The sequence below is a fragment of the Pelophylax lessonae genome (genome assembly GCF_965119305.1).
Source record: "Pelophylax lessonae genome assembly, chromosome: 5".
In the NCBI taxonomy this organism is placed as follows: Eukaryota; Metazoa; Chordata; class Amphibia; order Anura; family Ranidae; genus Pelophylax; species Pelophylax lessonae.
Window position 1 is genome coordinate 381,618,976 of NC_138772.1, and position 19,411 is coordinate 381,638,386.

Consider the following 19,411-nt stretch of genomic DNA (forward strand, 5'->3'; position numbering starts at 1 on the left):
TCCATGTTCTGTGTACTGTGGGAGACCAGCTATAGTGAATGCAGTGTCCTGGGTTTAGTAACACTTTAAGAACCTACATATTCTGATATGGAACTAGCTACTTTTAGAAAGTCAGAGTTCTATACAATGGCATTTAACAATATAAAAGCAATAATAACATCCCAAAACTATTTCAGTAATTCAATACTATCATAGGTTTTGGATTGGTTGATATGGCTAACAGCAATACACATGGCATTTCATTTATTAAAGGTCACCATTTCATACATACTACAGCAGCACCAACTTGATAAGAAAACAAATGAATAAAACCTATATCAATAAATAACCTTTTACCCAACTATAAAATTTTACCTACTATCCTAATACTATGCAACATGTCATAGCAACTTGTAAATAACATTGAAATATCTAAAACAGATGTAACAAATGACAGTGATCCATTTCTCCTGAAAGACAAAATTATTTATGCAGAGACCTTGAATAAAAATGTATTGAGTCTACTAATTGACTAATTAGCGCAAAGACAAAAATGTAATGAGATGCTTTATCATTTAACATTGAAACATACAACTGAAATGTAAACATTTTAAATAAATTGTGTTTGTAGGACAACATTGTCTGATTTAAGAAATATCTGTACTTGCGGTCTGTCCTTAGTTCATGAAAAGGGTTTACCGTATATACTCGAGTATAAGCCGAGTTTTTCAGCACATTTTTTTGTGCTGAAAACGTCCCCCTCGGCTTATACTCGAGTCAAGGAAAAAAAAAAAAAGTCCCTGGCCGCTCCGACGGGCTTAAGCTTTAAAAATGGCACCGCCTATACCATGCCCACAGCACTGCATCTCCTGTAGTATGCCCACAACCCCGGATCCTCTTGTACCATGCCAGTACCCTGCATTCCCCTGCACCATGCCAGTACCCTGCATTCTCCTGCACCATGCCAGTACCCTGCATTCTCCTGCACCATGCCAGTACCCTGCATTCTCCTGTACCATGCCAGTACCCTGCATTCTCCTGTACCATGCCAATCATCCTGCATTCTCCTGCACCATGCCAATCATCCTGCATTCTCCTGCACCATGCCAGTACCCTGCATTCTCCTGCACCATGCCAGTCACCCTGCATTCTCCTGCACCATGCCAGTCACCCTGCATTCTCCTGCACCATGCCAGTCACCCTGCATTCTCCTGCACCATGCCAGTCACCCTGCATTCTCCTGCACCATGCCAGTACCCTGCATTCTCCTGCACCATGCCAGTACCCTGCATTCTCCTGTACCATGCCAGTACCCTGCATTCTCCTGCACCATGCCAGTCACCCTGCATTCTCCTGTACCATGCCCGCCGCCCTGCATTCTCACCCTAGGCTTATACTCGAGTCAATGATTTTTCCCATCTTTTTGTGGTAAAAGTAGGGGCCTCGGCTTATACTCGGGTCGGCTTATACTCGAGTATATACGGTATTTAGTAAGGGGAAGCTCTGATTATCTGATTCCTCCCGTGGCACATTTGACATCTTTCAGGAGGGGGGGGGGGGGGGGGGAAACACGTTGCTGGTTTGACAGATTACCTCTGTTGGGCCATTCACAAAGTGCAGTGTGCTTCGCACATGCGCAGTAGGGAACTAACTGTGAAACAGCAAGGCTTCCCTGCTGGTTTTCCTTACAGGCAATGGCGGCACCAACATTGCTGGATTCCAGGACAGGTAAGTGTCCTAATAAAAAAGGCAGCTGCTACAGTATTTGTAGCTGTTGCCTTTTAAATTTTTTGTGGGGTGGGAGGGGGGGTTTGGACCTCCTCTTTAAATCCAAGAAAAACAGTGTGCAGTAAATCCATGTGCAATAAATTTGAAATCTGCTAGAGTTGGTCTATTGACTCTAAGCTACTTAAAGATTACTGCTGATTGACTGATTTAAGTTAAATTTGTCTGCTACTTAGATAAGTCCTTAAAGTTGATCTCCAGCCTTTAGTTGTGTTTGCCTTTCAAGCTGGTCCAAATGAACCATTGCCTTCACTACTAGATGTGCCTGCAACCTATAAGTAACCTCAGTTACATACAGTATATACCTCTGTGTTCTGGTAGTGAGATGGGAACTTCGATCTCACTCCCAGGACAAAATCAAGCCTGGTTGGGCACTGTTCAGCCATTTCTATGGGAGATCTGTATTTTATAAATAAATACAAAGTTTCCTCTGAATGGAGGAGTCATATCGTAATGTCACCCTTCCACCTCAGTGAGAATACAAAGCACCTTTTAAATGGCTAAGGCCAACTTGATTTTGTTGCGGAAGTGCGACGGGAAGTTTCCATTCTGCTGCTAGAACACAGCGCTTCACTCTGTATGGAGCTGAGACTATATACAGCTTATATAGTGCACACAGCAGACACATCTGTTAGTGACTGTTATAGCTCATTTGGACCAGCTTGGAACAAACAATTTATTTAAAACTTCAATAAAAGCTGCAAATCAGCTTTTAGCTGGCCATACACTGATTGAATTAGACCAGTTCAGTATGGGCAGTCAAATTTGATCTGTGTTTGGCAGTTCCAACTCAAAAGTCAATTGTTTAATAAACTCTTGTTGGAGGGACATATATTGGAAAATAATCCTTGATCAGCAGCTGTAGACAAACAACTGCACCTGCTGATCAGTGTATTCCAACAGCAGCGAGTGCGGTTGTCAGAATAAAATGTCCAGGTAGGTGCGATTCCTCCATCCACCTCATTTATATGGATGGAGGCAACCTGATGGCTGAATGAAAAAAACTGAACAAATGTAGGACCAGCATTAGACTGAGAGGATTGTGGCAATCAAAAGACATAAATGGAAATTAGTACATGGTTATTAAATAAGCCCAAAAGAGCTTAGCTACAAAACATTGGCGCCCTTAGTTTTAGGTCCATGCCATTTCTCTTTTCCAGTTTAAATAGGTAACAAAAATGTTAGGCTTGTGGGTTAAAAGTTCTGTGTCCTCCTAGTTGTTTGTTCTTGAGGGTCCTCAGTCCACTGCATCATAAATGATCCACCATACAGCAGCAAATGTCCAGCTACCTGGGCCAAATGCGAAAGGAGGCGCACAAAACTTCTACAATTCCGAAGAAAAAAAAAAGAAGAAAAAGAATTAAAAAAGGAAAAAAAGATAATGGATTGACCCAACTCACAAATTCTATTTTACTTTATGGTCCCCTTTCTTATTCTTTTGTACCACAGATTAACATTATGTATTGTATGACCTTCTTACATTGGTAAAAAAAAAACAAAACAAATATTACAGAAAATTCATACTTTTCATTGCCTTGAAACATGCCTCAGAACTCTAGAAACTCCAGGTTCTACAATCTGCAAGCTTCAATTCTGACAGTCATAATATGCTGGGTCAGCCATTTTGCATCCAAGACATTTCTACTGGCCAGCGAGGCCAGATTATATTTTACTGAGAACTAGATATTAAAGGAATCCTAGCTGTTCTAATACATGGGCACCCCTGGGGCCCCAGGTGAATGGGGGCCCTATGATAATCTTGCATTATTTCGTACATGCCAACTGTTCTGGATTTGCCAAGACTGTCACACTTTTTACTAAGCTGTTCTGAGGTGGCTACATCCTGGAACTTGTATTGTGCCCTCCTGAACCCCCCGTACGTTCCTTTCTGCCCCTCCACCTGCACTATGCCCTTTGCATTGATTAGTCTTTGATTTATGGCATGTTTTGTTATTGTTTAAAATCAATTTTATTGAAAATACTAATAAATATGCTTATTTCTATCATCTATTTATACTTTAATTCTTGAGAGTATGTGCTTAAATTGGGGAAGGATAGTAGGGGCCCCAGATGCTATTAGGTCGGCCCTGCCTGTCACCACCTGCAATGTTCATTTTATTACTCCATGAGAAAATGCAAGTGTCCCACGCACTATTAGCCCCACTGATGAATCAAAGGTTTTCAGTTTTTCAGAGTTATAGGCGCTGTTTCCCAGTCCAACACTTTTTGGCAATACAGATGCTGGTATCTTTGCACTGTTGATGCACGTCTAACTCATCTGTAACATAGCACAAATTTGGTTCACCAGTGGGGCCACCAAGTAACCCCTAATGAGCTTTATATAAAAAGTATTCCTTACCAAGATGAGAGGTTTTACTGAATTTAAGAGGAAATGTTTATTGTTGTAAATGTATAATTGTGGGTTAAAGTTGAAGCAGATTGATAAGCTATATTCCGGGTCTACGTCATATTTTGTTTCGCTATCCAAACTATCTTTTGTTTATGCAGGAAGAGACCATAAAATCTAAACAATACTGCAAAATTCAAGAATTGGTTTCACTTCTTTATAGAAATAGGATATTCTCTGGACAATTAAAAAAAAAAAAAAAAAAGAAGAAGAAGAAGAACTGATTCTGTTTGTGTCGGCACCCTTTCAAAACTCAAAATTGATATTGCTGACATAACTAAAACAGGGCTTGACTCGATCCAGGAACGAACCAATATGAAGAATGAATACATGCACTAATACTTATTACATGACATATACATGTTTATGACATAATCCTCAATCTTCATTCAACTGTCTTAAAACGATATATATATATATATATATATATATATATATATATGTTATTCAATAAAAATGTTCTTCTTGGAGCCAAATGAAAATGTCTGATAGGTGGGGGTGGGCTATGCAAATACGATGCAAGTAAGATGCAAGCATACTTCCCTCCTAGCATGCCCTACTTCAGCATAGCAATTCCTCATTTGTAGTAAATGCTTCGCCTTCCCCCTCCAACACTTCCACCTTCTTCACCACTTCTTCTAGGTCCCACATCGCTTCTTTTCAGCCACTGGGCAGTCACTAATGATTTAACTCTTGCACACACTTACAGATGCTGGGAATATACACTGCACTGTTCATGCATGCTTGACGTGTTAAAAACAAAAAAAAAAAAAAAAAACACATATTTACAAGCATTTTATTTTTTTCCTCACAGAAATCACCAGTACTCCCCAAAACAATCATCTGCTTTGGGCCCCCAGAAGGCCAGCACTATCTTTATTCAAGGCATTTTCCAGGGTTAGCATCTACTTCTTGTATTGAGATTCTGGCTCAGAGACAACGCAGTCATCCTGGTGCTTGTGCAGTTCTTGGCTTCCAAAAGTTCACAAAAATCAACCACCTGCTGCAGCTTGTCAGACTGTGGTTTACTACAAAGTTACAATACTGCAGTCCAAGCACTGGGGAAGAGCAATGCTACCTCCTGCCTACAGCAGACTGATGACATCATGCCACCATGGAACATCATCATGCCCGGCCAAAGGCACTTGACAAGCTCAAGCACTGCTTTTTATAATAAGAAGCAAAAAAAAGCAGAAAGAAAGGAAGTGCCAGCTAAATGTAGTGTCCCAATAGCGTTTTAATAATAAAGGATTAAAAACACTCAGAAGAAATAGAACATGTAATAGCCCATCTATAGTTGTTCTCTGTAGATGTAAGTCCTCCTGAGCCCATCCAATAGCAGATGAAACCCAAAAGAATGAAAATAAAAAACTAAAAACAATGTAATCCAAAAATGAGTCAGCAATTTCCAGGAATTATGAGAATAAAAAAAAAAAAATTATATATATACAATTTATGTATTTATTATAGAATAAAGGAGAGGGGAAGATGAATAAATCAATATAACATGACTGACAATGCCAGCTTCTAGAAGTAGATGTACCTCTGCTAATATGCATATATGGATACAGAAGACAACAAAAAGGCCAATGGGTATTTACTATGAGGATGAGATTGCACGACTAGACCCCCCCAAAAAACTTAAAAGTTCCAAATTCTATGAATAAAGTAAATTACCTTACGGGTCCACTGTAAGATAATTATAAGATGAGTCAAATGGCAATACCTAGATGTATATACAAATATATAAGGTAATAAAAAAATGATACACTAAAAATGACAGATGTATGATAAAGCAGCCTCAAAACCATAACAACAGTGTGTGAACCTCAATTTATTGATTTAACACTCCAGGTGAGAGAGTATTAAGAGAGTAAATCCAATAAATCTCTTGTTGACATAGACGTTTGAACTGTTCAGCAGCAGGATATGTGGCAGGTACGGCCTCAATGACCCAAACTTAGTCCAGAGGTGGATTTATGGTGATGTTCAAGGTAGTGCCTGGGGACACCACTGGCCTTTTTGTCATCATCTTCTGTATCCATATATGCATACTAGCCGGAGATACACATCTATCTATATTATATATATATATATATATATATATATATAGATAGATAGAAGCTGGCATTGTCGGTCATGTTATATTGATTTATTCATCTTCCCCTCCCCTTCTCCTTTCTGCTCTTTTTCATATTATATTTTTTTTCTTAACATATTGTCTAAAGTTTGCTGATATTATTGTTCTCATAATTCCTGGCAATTACTGAATCATTATTGGATTCTATTTTTATTTTTTGAGTTTTAACTGCTACTGAGCATATGTATTTTATCATTATTTTTGATAGAGTGTTAACTGTGTAATTTATATCCCCTTTATACTTCATATTATTTTGACCACATTTTGATAAATTGCTTTTTTAAATGGAGCCGCTGGTGGTTGTAGTCCTCCAGCCCCATACCTAGCCTATTTCTTAAATAGCCAGCCATGGTAATGCCCCTCTAGGACTGTAGAAGGAGCCGACTGCTCCAATCGCGTAGCCTTGCTTTCGATTCTCAACTGGTTCCTCCTTCCGGTGACGTCACTTCCGCCGTGCATTCCACGTTGGTCAGCGTGGCTTCTCCAGGTTCCTGAAGCAGCCATCACCCTGCCCTAGCAGTTGGAATGGATGACAGCGGTCATGCAGGATGGCTCAGGAGGACCTACATCTACAGAGAACTACAAATGAGCCATTACAGGTTATATTACTTGTGAGTTATTTTAATACTTTATTAAATGCTATTGGGATACTACACTTAGCTGGCACGTCCTTGGTTCCAGTAATCCATGTCCTTAGACTGCTTGTCTTCAGCAAACTGTTGGCTGGCTTTCTTGTGCATCATCTCTAGAAGAGGCTTCCTTCTGGGACAACAGCCATGCAGACCAATTTGATGCATCGTGCGGTGTATGGTCTGAGCACTGAGAGGCTGACCCCTCACCCCATCAACCTCTGCAGCAATGGTGGCAGAACTCATACGTCTATTTCCCAAAGATAACCTCTGGATAGGACGCTAAGCACCTGCACTCAACTTCTTTGGTTGACCATGGCGAGGCGTGTTCTGATTGGGACCTGTCCTGTTAAACCGCTGCATGGACTTGGCCACTGTGCTGCAGCTCAATTTCAGGGTCTTGGCAATCTTCCTGTAGCCTGGGCCATCTTTATGTAGAGCAACAATTCTTTCTTTCAGAAACTCAGAGAGTTCTTTGCCATGAGATGCCATGTTGAACTTTCAGTGACCAGTATGAGAGAGAGAGAGCAATGACACCAAATTTAACACACCTGCTCCCCATTCACAACTGAGACCTTGTAACGCTAATGAGTCACATGACATCGGGGAGGGAAAATGGCTAATTGGGCCCAATCTGGACATTTTAACTTAGGGGTGTATTCACTTTTGTTGCCAGTGGTTTAGACATTAATGGCTGTGTGGAGTTACAGTATACAATTTACACGGTTATACAAGCTGTACACTCACTACGTTACATTGTAGCAAAGTGTCATTTCTTCAGTGTTGTCAAATGAAAAGATAAATTAAAATATTTACAAAAATGTGAGGGGTGTACTCACTTTTGTGAGATACTGTACTTCACCTGCTGGTGAGGTTTTGGATGTGAAATTCCTATATAAATTGGGATGATTTTCCAAAATGTAGGTCTTCCTTATAGGCTAGCTAGATTGAATACTTACGAAATGTGATATCATCAAATGTAACCTCAGAACTTGACTGCTACATCCCTTACGCTAATCTGACAACTATACCTATGGCATTTGTCTAATATTGTAAAGGTCAACCAAGGATGCATTGTAATTTATAATAGTATGGTCAGATCAACCTATGGGTGTATATTCATTAAAATTCAATAAAAACAGTGAAGTACAGACAGATGCAGTCAAATATATCTGTAAAATATTGCAGTCACTTAAGATAACGCACCCATATATAAGGTTCCACAGTTGCGCAATGCAAAGATTTCCAACATTATCTACTATAGATGTGGATCTGGAGTATTATTTTAGATGACTTCTGAAAACGCTTTGCACGAGGGGTCTCCAAAACGTTTATGCACTTTTTTTATATTTAATTTGAGTTAAAAAAAAAAAAAAAAAAAAGTGTGGAAACTTTTTGAAGAACCCTTGTATTTGTAAGAGTTAGGGCACTGAAAATTTTGGGAGACAAGTTTTTGTTACAAAAAAAACTTTTAGGCAGAAAAAAAAAAAAAAAATTCTTATCAAACCTGAAAAAGGTACCAGCCTCTTAGTGATCCTTACCTCATCATCACCAGTAAACCTCAAACCAACACAAAAACCCTAATCTGAACTAAACATAAAATTCAGGTAAAATGTATACCATCAAGGGTAAAAATGCTATTGTGGCAAAAACCAGCGGAAGTCGATTTTTCTTTTTACACATTCTCTAAAAGGAAAGACTTAAACTTTTAGGGGTTACAACTCAGAAATTTACATTATTTTTCAGTAACCTAACTTTTTCTTCTAAACTCTAGCAGCTGCTTACCCTTGTACTAGTTCAGGGTATTCATGGATCTGAACTGCTTCAATAAAAACTGAAAAATGCTTCTTAAAACTTTTGATCACTAGGGTTTGTTAATTGGATGCAGGCTTGAACTTTTGATGCCATAGGTGTAAACACAAACTAGAACAGTTACAAAAAAAGATCTTGGAGCTGCACTGCTAAAAATCGGTCATGAATAACACTGAAATAAACAACTTCACTTGGACAACTTCATTTGGCTAGTTTTTGAAATATTTGTGTGCTTGTGTTCTGCTTCAACTCTGTTGAGTAATGAGAGACCGCCAGACAAGGCGGCTGAAAGCAGAATATGCTGGCAGGTGCAGTCGGTCTCTTCTTGGACACAACTGGACACACAACAGCTGCGCTTTGCACAACAGCTGCTTCTTAGTGTAAGTCAAGACTTGTATCTGCCAAGGATGATTTTACTCTACTCAGGGGGGGGTTCTCTGAACACACAGCCATGTGTGAAGGATGGGCAAGCAAAGTGACAAACAGTGCTGGATAAAAAAAATATATGGACAATGGGCTACTTTCCTTGACTCTTCACTCATGTCATCCTCAGGGATCAATGGAAGTGAAGACATTACATCACAGCACACCGTCCCTTATAGCAGGTGGCATTTAGAAATAGTGAGAACTGTATTACTCTAGACACAGCATACATCACCATTCCTCTCCAACTCCAAAGCTCCTTTTTTGAAATTCATGGAGACTGCCATGTAATATGGGACTGCTAATATGAGCTAAGCCTACAATATTTTAAATACTGGGCGAATTAAGCTTTTAATACATTGAAGATACTGGGAATACTTCACAGAGCATATAAATATATATCTTTAGAATGATACATATAGGAGTTTTGTTTTCGATATATATGTGGTCTTGAGAACCATGCCTATATATTTAAAGCTGAATTTGAAGCATGGGTTTTATTTGAATGTTTCTCACTAATGAAAAGAAACTTCTGATTAGACAGGGAGGAGAGATGGGGCAGTAATGTCACAATCTTCACTGCATCCAGTCAGAGATTTGAATGGAAGGCATTTTGTGAATGGCACTATGCTGAGATAGCAATCCTCTGTGGTTACTATGCGGCAGGGAAGCAGTTTAGCACAGGACCTGGAAGACATCACTAATTACTGTAGTAGCGACAGTAACTACATTGATTATCTGCTTCCACAATGGTCCATCAGATCTAGTATATGCAAACTTACATTTGTTCAAGCTGGACCAATGTAGCTATGCAATAAAATCCATACCTGGAATACAGCTTTAAATATATATATGCATAAAGCATCTCTCCACTTCTCCACCTCCAGCGATCTGTGGCATCGAGCCCTTCAGAAACCACAAACTTTTTCCAAGAACATAGTACACTGGGAAACAGTCATGAAGATTTACCATAGGTGGTACATTACCCCTTTGAAGATGGCCATTATTTTCCCTACTCTTTCCCCTAACTGCTGGAGGAACTGCTTCCTGGAGGGCTCCCCTTTCCACATCTGGTGGGACTGCCCAATATTAAGTCCTGCCTACCTTGAGTTACTCACCAGAACTGTTGTAACATTTACCCCTCAGATGGGCCTCCTCAGAGTAAGAATAGAAGCGGGCCCACTTCAATACATCCACTGGTTAGGCATATATTAAATCGCTACTAGGTTGTCAATTGCCCATTACTGGAAGAACCCCCCCCCCCCTCATTACAACTAGTAATCAATACTCTTAATAAAAATTGTGCTATGGACCATGGTTGCTAAAGCTCATCTGCAGGGGCGCGGCTTGGCAGTAGATGTAGCCAGACACTGGCTCTGCTCTCTCCGCTGAGTATACGCTCTATTATCCTGCTAGCACCTAATAGACTCAGTCTAGAGAAGCATGAACGGCACCATCCGACTCCATGAAGACCGGGGCTCCGTTGCTCGTCCGGCGGCGGACCATGCTTCCCAAGATGGCGGCCTACCTCATTGGCCAGCAAAGGAAAAGTATAAGGAGGCCGCACAAAAATTATTTGCTAAGACAGCTGCTAAGGGAGCCTCTTCACAACCTACCTCTTCCAGCGAGCACAGCGGGGAACAATTGGACACAGATCCTTTGGAAGACATTGCTAGCTCCTAAGCAGACTGGGATCATGTAAGTACACCTGCAGACATGTCTGCTTTATATGCTATGCCAGCCCCTGGCTCAGAGGGCCCAGAACCCACTCTCAGAGATATTTTCTCAGCAGTGAATACATGTAATTAATCTATTACTTTATTACCTAATGATATCAAAAGGATTCAAAGCTGAAGTGTCATTTATTTGTCAAGATATGCAAAAGCTTAGGGACCGTACTACAGATCTTAAAGGTCGAGTAAGCACTACTGAAGACGATATAGTGCCCATCCAATGTGACCTTGCTCATACATATTCCACAGGTACTACACATGCTGCACAGTTGGAGGATGTTGGAGGATCTTGAAAATATACGCAGGAGAAACAATATCAGAGCTATAGGGGTCCCTGAGAAAGCTAAAGGGAAAAACCCTGTCACAGAGACAGTAGCCACTGCTCAATAAATAGGGAAGGATTCTTTGTCTCCTATGTTCTCTGTGGAAGGAGCACATAGAAACCCAGCACAACCATTACCACCAGGCACTCCACCTCGTCCCTTCATATTCATGTTGCTGAACTACAAAAAAGACAGACACTTTTCTATCCAGGGCTAGAACCCTTGGGAACCCTAGTTGTGGATAACACTAAAGTTTCTTTGTTCCCCAACTTTTCTGCTGAGGTACAAAAACAGAGGGCTCATTTTATGGACATTAAGAAGAGGCTGCGAAACATGGACATACAATATGCCATGCTATATCCAGTTAGGCTACGTATAGTGGCTAAAGGTGAAGTGCATTTCTTTGACAAGCCAGCCCTAGCAACACAATGGCTGGATCTGAAAGAAAACACTTACGGGAGTATGTTGCAAATTGCCACTTACCCATTTGAGAAATGTATTATTTTTCTACTACTTTTTGTTCATTTAATTTCTGCGTTACCTTTAAGGATGTGCCCCAGGCTCCTTTGTCAAGGCGGTTGTTTGCAAGAGGTGAACCACCTCTGGACTGAGCACTGTCCTGTACTCCATCATTGGAATACTTCACCTAAGGAGCAGGCCGGCTGATAGGTTTCCCCCCAAAGTTGTCCCACGTGGACTTAACAGTGTGATTTGAGTTTCATGACCCAGTTGGTCCAACTGTTCTTTCAATTTAAGTACATGTCTGCCTGTGTTTTGCTGAAATAATTGCTTCTACTTCCATTGCAACAAGCCTGTGAACGCATGTTTACTGTGGTTACTACAAAAATCGCTGCTTGCCAGTTCTCTGATCATATATTCACAATATATGTTGGTCAGCATACCCTTGAATTTACTTATTACTAGAACTGTATGGCACATCCGAACAGTTATACATCTCCTACCTTCCTATGGCTAAGTGCTCTGGCTAAGTGCTCTTTGACTATATCATGGAATTTGAGAAGCCCGAGTAGCCGACTAAAGCAATTTGCTGTCCAGCGCTTTGCGAGACATTGATTGGTTTTCAAGAGACGCATTTAGCGCCGCACATGGAGTCGCCATTTTCTCAAAGATTATAAACTCACAAATTTTCCTCTATTTATTCCTCATACGCTAGGGGAATAAGTCTATTGATTCCCAGGAGGTATTCAATTCTCCTGTGTGTATCAGAATATAGATACCATGGGAAGAGATGTTTTTTTGCACTGTACATTGGAAGGTTAATAATTCTTGTTAAATATATATATCCCTTCGCCCTTCTCGTTGGGAGTCTTGAAGTTGGCGGCCTCCTTTTTGGCACGGCACCCTGGCATTCCTGCCCTTGTTGTGGGCGATTTTAATAATATCCTAGATGCCTCCTGGCCCGTCGACATTCAAGGCTTGCTCAATGTATGCAGATCATACTCATATCTTATTCTGATGCCTCATTGTGCCAAGTCATGTCTTTAATCACTAGAACCGGTTTCTCCCTGTGGACGCTCGGATTCAACCCCTTTCCTCCACAGCATGTGAACTTAAAATAGTTACATCCTTTAAATATCTGGGAATACAGGTCACGGCTGACCCCCTAGACTACCTACAATTAAACTTACTTTCCCTCTTCAAACAATTCCAAAGTAAGTTCACCACTTGGTGTAAACTGCCCTTAAATGTCACAGGTAAAGTGAATTTGAAAAAAAGGATTTGGACCCAACAGCTTTTATACATTTTTCATAATGCCCCCATCTGGATACCACGTTGATGGTTTCAAGGTATGCGTGTCAGTTGTATTCTCAGAATCTTTCTCAGAGTTGCAGGAGGAGTTTGGTTTACCTAGACAACAATTTTACCGCTACCTCCAGCAAAGGCATGCTCTGCAGGCTTAAGCGCGAATATCTATTATGCTACTGGTGCAGCATGCAGTGGTGAGAGGTAATGCAGGAGAGCAACAGGAAGGGAATGATCTCTAGAGTCTATACGACAATAGCCTCTAATGTACAAGATCCATCCCAACTACCATGTAGGAGAAAATGGGAGCAGGATAGGGGATATGGATGGTGAGGTTTGGGATGTTTGCACTCGATACCACTGACCTCTGTGTCTCCTTATTGTAGCACCCTCCTAGGTAGGTGCTAGTGAGAGAGTATAGTTTTTGACTCTGTCTGCCTATCAGAGGAGCAGCAGGGAAATCTATATTTCTTTCTGCCTACCAGAGAGAAGGATCTGTGAGTTAGGTCTGCTCAGTGTGCGATTCATTGGGTCTAGATAGTGTTTCACACTGGTCCTATAGGGAGGCATGTTGGGACAGTGGGAGGAAACCAGACCAGTGGGTACACAGGCTTTCATACAGTCCCGGTGATTGGTAGAGACTGGCTGTCTCAGTGCATTATGGGATACTGTATAAAAGCCAGGAGCACATGTGCTGCAGGGTCTTTGGCTGGTGAGCAGAGTCCTGGGAGGGAGGGTGGTGGCTGCCTCCTCCTCTGTAGCAGTGGCACATGGTCACAGGCATATGGCCTGGGGACCAGAGGAAAGGAACTGAATGCAGAGGTCCAGAACTGACTTTGAGGGGCAGAGACACTGGAGACCCTCGAAAAACAGTATCGTGAGTACAGGAGATCGTGTCTAGGGGCCGGACCTGAGGGGGGCCACCCTGGTGTAGGATAGTCAGGAGGACAGTGTCAGTCTGTGGAGTGAAAGGGGATACTAGGCAGGTATCCTGAAGATAATCTACCCAACTAAATCGCCTGTACAGAGACTTAACCTAAATTAATCTAGCAAGGTGAATCTGCAGCCGGACTGCATCTTCAGACAGGAGTCCTCATCCATTGTGAATAGTTTAATCTGGAGTACTGTTCCCTTCTCCCATCCCTATTTAAAATAAAAAAATAAATAAATAAATAAATAAAAACTACATACCCCTGGACTGTTCATTGACTGAGCCAAGAAGAAAAAAAGTGTTAATCTGTGTATGCCAGTGTTGTTAATGGTAACCCAGGGGGACCCGGGAGTGTATTAACCAGCAGTCCTCAAGGGTGAAGTGCTACATTATAAACTGTCACAATTGTTTATCCTACATAGATCATACCGCACACCAGTGCAGTTATTTGGCTGGGATCGTAGAGACCCTCCCCGCTGCCCAAAATGTAAGGTACATGAGGGAAATTTGGTTCACCTGCTGTGGAGATGCCCAAAGCTATTCTGATACTGAAAGGAAGTGACGTCTATCATATCTAATGTACTTTCTGTTACAGTACCAATGGATCCAGTGCTATGAGAAAGTTTTTTCCCCACCCCTGCATATTACTGTCGTGAGACTCATATAGCCTGTAAACAAATTTCTAGATTATGGATATCTCCCTATGCCCCACAGTTAAACAATGGACTGATCAGGTTAATATGCTTATACGTGAGAAACTGGCATACCAACATAGACAAACCCCTCGTAAATTATTCTCGTTACGGAAAAAAGCCTGGCTTGACACGCCAGGTCTCGCTCCTCAATTATAGAACGTTTACTACATTCATAGTAACTACCTGTTGTGATGTAGATCAGCATTGCGGTGAATGTATTTTTCGTAATCTTTACACAACACAGGAGACTGTCATATGTATATCAGCGTTAAGCTGATTTTTAAATGGTTTAATTCTTGTTTATACAGGTTTTCTTTTCCCCTTTTTGCTCCCCCTATTAATGCCACTACACCCTACTTTGGAGTTGTGTACATTTGTAATCCAGAAGTTTATCTTTTGTATGATCCTTACCATGTTCAATCTGTGTACAATATGCAGACGCTGTAGTATGTTTGAAGGCTATTTGTACTGTGTTGCACTAGAATAAAAAATGTTTTCTGATAAAAAAAAAAAAAAAAGCTCATCTGAATACTCACACATTTTTTAAACAATGGGAGTTGTGTCTTTTTGAGCCTAAATGTACCCTCCCTCATTAATTCTCACAATTTCCCTGGACTCACTCAATTTTAAGAGGACTTGCGGATCCCATTCCCAGAGGAACCATCTGTCATAATGTTCCACCATCAAAAAACAGGGAAGGGGGGACTCCTCTGGGTTGCCACTGGATAGGGGTTCCTGAAAAGTTAACAGGAGAAAATAGGCCCCTCCAATTTACACCTAATTGGTGGCCGTTGATAAACAGTAAATACTAATAAAGGGCAGGAGACAGAGGTTCTCCTAAAAGATCAACTGGGGACATCAGGGGTAGGTGAAAAAGAAAATGAACTTGTGGCTCCTACTGCATTGGCCTGGGTAGTATCTAGTTTCAACCTTCCTTTCTTTGTCCTCTCACACTAAAGCTTAATTACAGATGTTACTGAGGTTAACTTTCCCTGTATGCATGTTTGCATCCAGGCTGCTTACAATCACTTTGTAGCCTTCTATGCTTTTGTATGATCCATTACAAACCTAATAAAATTTTGTGTAAAATATATGCATGGTTGTCAAGACAACATCATTTGTATACCGAAAAAGCTGCTCATCCGGTAACTGTACATTTACCAGCAAAGGGTGGGGGTGGGTGTACAAGACCTATGTGACCCAATTGCAGCAGAGAAATAAAATGTCCTTCCAGACAGGGCTGTTTAAACCTCTTAAGTGGGTGGACAGAAATAAAAATTATTTGGCAGAGTGTGGGGCTGCCTTGTGGGAGGGGGCAGGGGCTGACCGCCAGGGGAGGTTGAATGGGACCCCTTCTCCCAGCAATCAATCCCCGCTCTGTGTGATGATCCAGCCGGCTCTCCTCTCGGATCCCCGTGCACTGGCCAGGCTGCACCGATGGGCACTGGTGAGACTGCACTGATGGGCTGCATTCATGGGCACTGATAAAGTTGTTAAAGGTTTTATGCAGAATTAAGTTACAAAAATAAATATTAACAGTGTCATTTCATGACATAACTTATGAGGCTGTGTTTAGGGGCGGAATTAGGGGAGGGGCAGGGTAGGGGTTGGGTGGGGCAACTGGTGGGAGAAACCCTGGCTAGTAGCTCAGGACTTGAGATTTTGAGATCTACAGTGTATCCGGAAAGTATTCAGAGCGCTTCACTTTTTCCACATTTTGGTATGTTACAGCCCTATTCCAAAATGGATTGAATTCATTAGTTTTCTCATAATTCCACAAACAATACCCCATAATGACAATGTGAAAAAAAAAATTTGTTTGAAATCTTTGGAAATTTATTAAAAATAAAAAATCCCATGTACATAAGTATTCACAGCCTTTGCTCAATACTTTGTTGAAGCACCTTTGGCACCAATTACAGCCTCAAGTCTTTTTGGAGTATGATGCTACAAGCTTGGCACACCTATTTTTGGACAGTTTCTCTTATACTTCTTTGCAGGACCTCTCAAACATCATCAGACTGGATGGGAAGAGTGGGTGCACAGCCATTTTTAGAACACTTCAGAGGTGTTCAATCAGGTTCAAGGACATTCATGGAGTTGTCCCGTATATACTCCTTTGTTATCTTGGCCGTGTGCTTAAGGTCGTTGTCCTGTTGGAAGATGAATCTTCGCTCCAGTCTGAGGTCCAGAGCGGGTTTTCATCAAGGAGGTCTCTTTACATTGATGCATTCATCTTTCCCTCGATCCTGACTAGTCTCCCATTTCCTGCCAGGAAGCTGCCACCACCATGCTTCACTGTAGGGGTGGCATTGGCCAGGTGATGAGTGGTGCCTGCTTTCCTCCAGGCATGACGCTTGCCATTCAAGCCAAAGAGTTTAAAATTTGTTTTATCAGGCCAGATAATTTTGTTTCTCATGGTCCGAGTCCTTCAGGTGTCTTTTGGCAAACTCCAGGTGGGCTGTGATGTGCCTTTCACTAAGGAGTGGCTTCCGTCTGGCCACTGTACCAAACAGGCCTGATTGGTGGAGTGCTGGAGAGATGGTTGTTCTTCTGTTCTCATCTCTCCACAGAGAAACGCTGGAGCTCCGTGACCATCGGGTTCTTAGTCATTTCCCTGACTAAGGCTCTTCTCCCCTGATCGCTCAATTTGGTTGGGAGGCCTGCTTTAGGAAGAGTCCTAATGGTTCCAAACTTCTTCCACTTACAGATGATGAAGGCCACTGTGCTCATTAGGACATTCAATGCTGCAGACATTTTTCTGTACCCTTCCCCTTATCTGTGCCTCAATACAATCCTGTCTTAGAGGTCTACAATTCCTTGGACTTCATGGCTTGGTTTGTGCTTTGACATGCACTGTTAACTGTGGGACCTTATATAGACAGGTGTATGTCTTTCTAAATCACCTGAATTTACCACAGATGGACTCAAATAAAGTTGTGGAAACATTCTAAGGATACTCTGTGGAAACAAGTAAAAAGTGTGTTTTTGTGCAAAACAAAAACCACACAAAGCTCAAAAAGGTGTTTATTACCCCAAGTTACAGTAAAGCCCAGACACCCCCCCCCCTGCTCTAATGTAAATCTCTCTCCCTCTCCTGGGGCTGCACTGGCTGACATGCTTCTGAATATTCTAGATGCCTAGCTGTCTGTGGCCTTAGTAGTTTGGAGGCAAAAAATCCTGGAACAAGCACATGGACCAGAAAACTGATCATGAAATCAGAATTCATTATCTGCATACTTGTTCCAGGTCTGCGACATTACTGGGTCAAGCATGACAGCCAGCAAGTTGGTGTCCTCAAAATGGTTACTTTTCCCTCACAGAATGGCGGCATACATATCTCACTTCTCAAGTGTTTTTATTAGAATAATATGTATACCTGGGTGCACTACATGAAGGTTGATTTACGCCATTGTTGTTATAGAGTGCCCATTACTACAACTCACTTGCGTTTGATGGCAGCCCAATGCACCACCACAGCACACTGACATGGGTTAACCCGCTGCAATGTGTTTTGGCAAGTTGTGTTGTAAAAAAGGTGCAGGTACATTTTTTTTCTGTCTGCTCTAAAGAGTTAGAATCCCATTCAAAATGAATAGGCTGGCTTAACTCAGCACAAAATACACGATACAAAACACATGTGATGTGACGCACACCAGAGCAGATACGTTTAAATGAGCCCTTATATTATATAATTTCATCTATGCCGAAAGAAAAAAAAAAAAAAATGCCAATACTCCATGGAATGGATTTCCTTACATTTTGCTATAATGGTTAGTTGACATTATGCAGCCACTCACCGCAGAACCTTCTTGGCTCCCAAGCACTGGATATCACAGGACACCGTGTACATTTCATAAAAGGTAGCCTTTACATTCAAGCAGCCTAGAAAATCCCTAGGATGTAACTTGTATAAGTCTACGGTAAGGTTTGCAATTCCTTTTTTGTACGTTTTTTGTCCTGAGCGTGTAGCTTTTCTTTCCTATGGATTTAAAAACAGCATTATTCAAAGTTCGGTTAACATTACTTAACAACACAACAAGTCATTAATTCTGTGTTTTGCCTATACACCTCCATTACATGCATTTTATAGAAGAGCAAAAGATCATGAAAAAAAGAACATGATGAAATAAATGGAAATTGTGCTTTCTAGTGGTCCGCTGTAAATTATAGATGTAACAGTCTGCTAAAATTTTTGCTAGCTTTATAAAAGTCTTTCTCTGCCACCTAGTGGCAACATTTAAAAATAAAGACGCAAAACTTTTAAAATATATCTAAACCATGGGTGTCCAACCTTTTGGCTTCTCTGGGCCACATTGAGTGTAGAGAAATTTTCTCAGGCTGCATATAGTCTATAGTTAAGATACACAAGTAATAAAATGTCGCCGCGCCGCCGCACCCCCCGCACTAATTTAACACAACTAGAGGATGATCAAATGAAATGGAATCAGTATACAGAGGTTTACTTCTTCTGAGAGATATTAAAGGAACACTTTAACCACCATGACCACTTCAGTGATTTGAAGAAGTGGTCATGGTGGTAGGAGTCAGAAACACTGAACATGCAGTGGCGTAGCGTGGGGGGTGCAGGGGGGGGGCGACCGCACCGGGCACAACATCTGGGGGGCGCATCTGCAGTGTCACTCTGTCTGTCTGACAGTCTATCTGACTCTGACATACACAGATCACACACTGTCTGCGGCTGCTTCCATCTTTAGGCTGGGAGATGCCAGCGTGGCCGCCCTATGGCTGAAAATGGCGGGTCGGGGCAGGGCTGGACTGTGCCTCAC

The 19,411-nt window shown here is 41.5% G+C and overlaps 1 protein-coding gene across 1 annotated transcript in view; it reads right to left on the minus strand.

Moving 5' to 3' along the window:
* Positions 1-2,802: 2,802 nt before the first annotated feature.
* The window catches only part of CIDEA (cell death inducing DFFA like effector a), a 36,132-nt gene continuing 19,523 nt past the window's right edge, over positions 2,803-19,411 (minus strand). The window contains exons 4-5 of the mRNA XM_082258518.1: positions 18,422-18,603; positions 2,803-3,088 (exon numbers count right to left, since the gene is read on the minus strand). Coding sequence (XP_082114644.1) covers positions 2,959-3,088; positions 18,422-18,603 — 312 coding nt within the window. The 3' untranslated portion in view covers positions 2,803-2,958. The remainder of the gene's footprint in view (positions 3,089-18,421; positions 18,604-19,411) is intronic.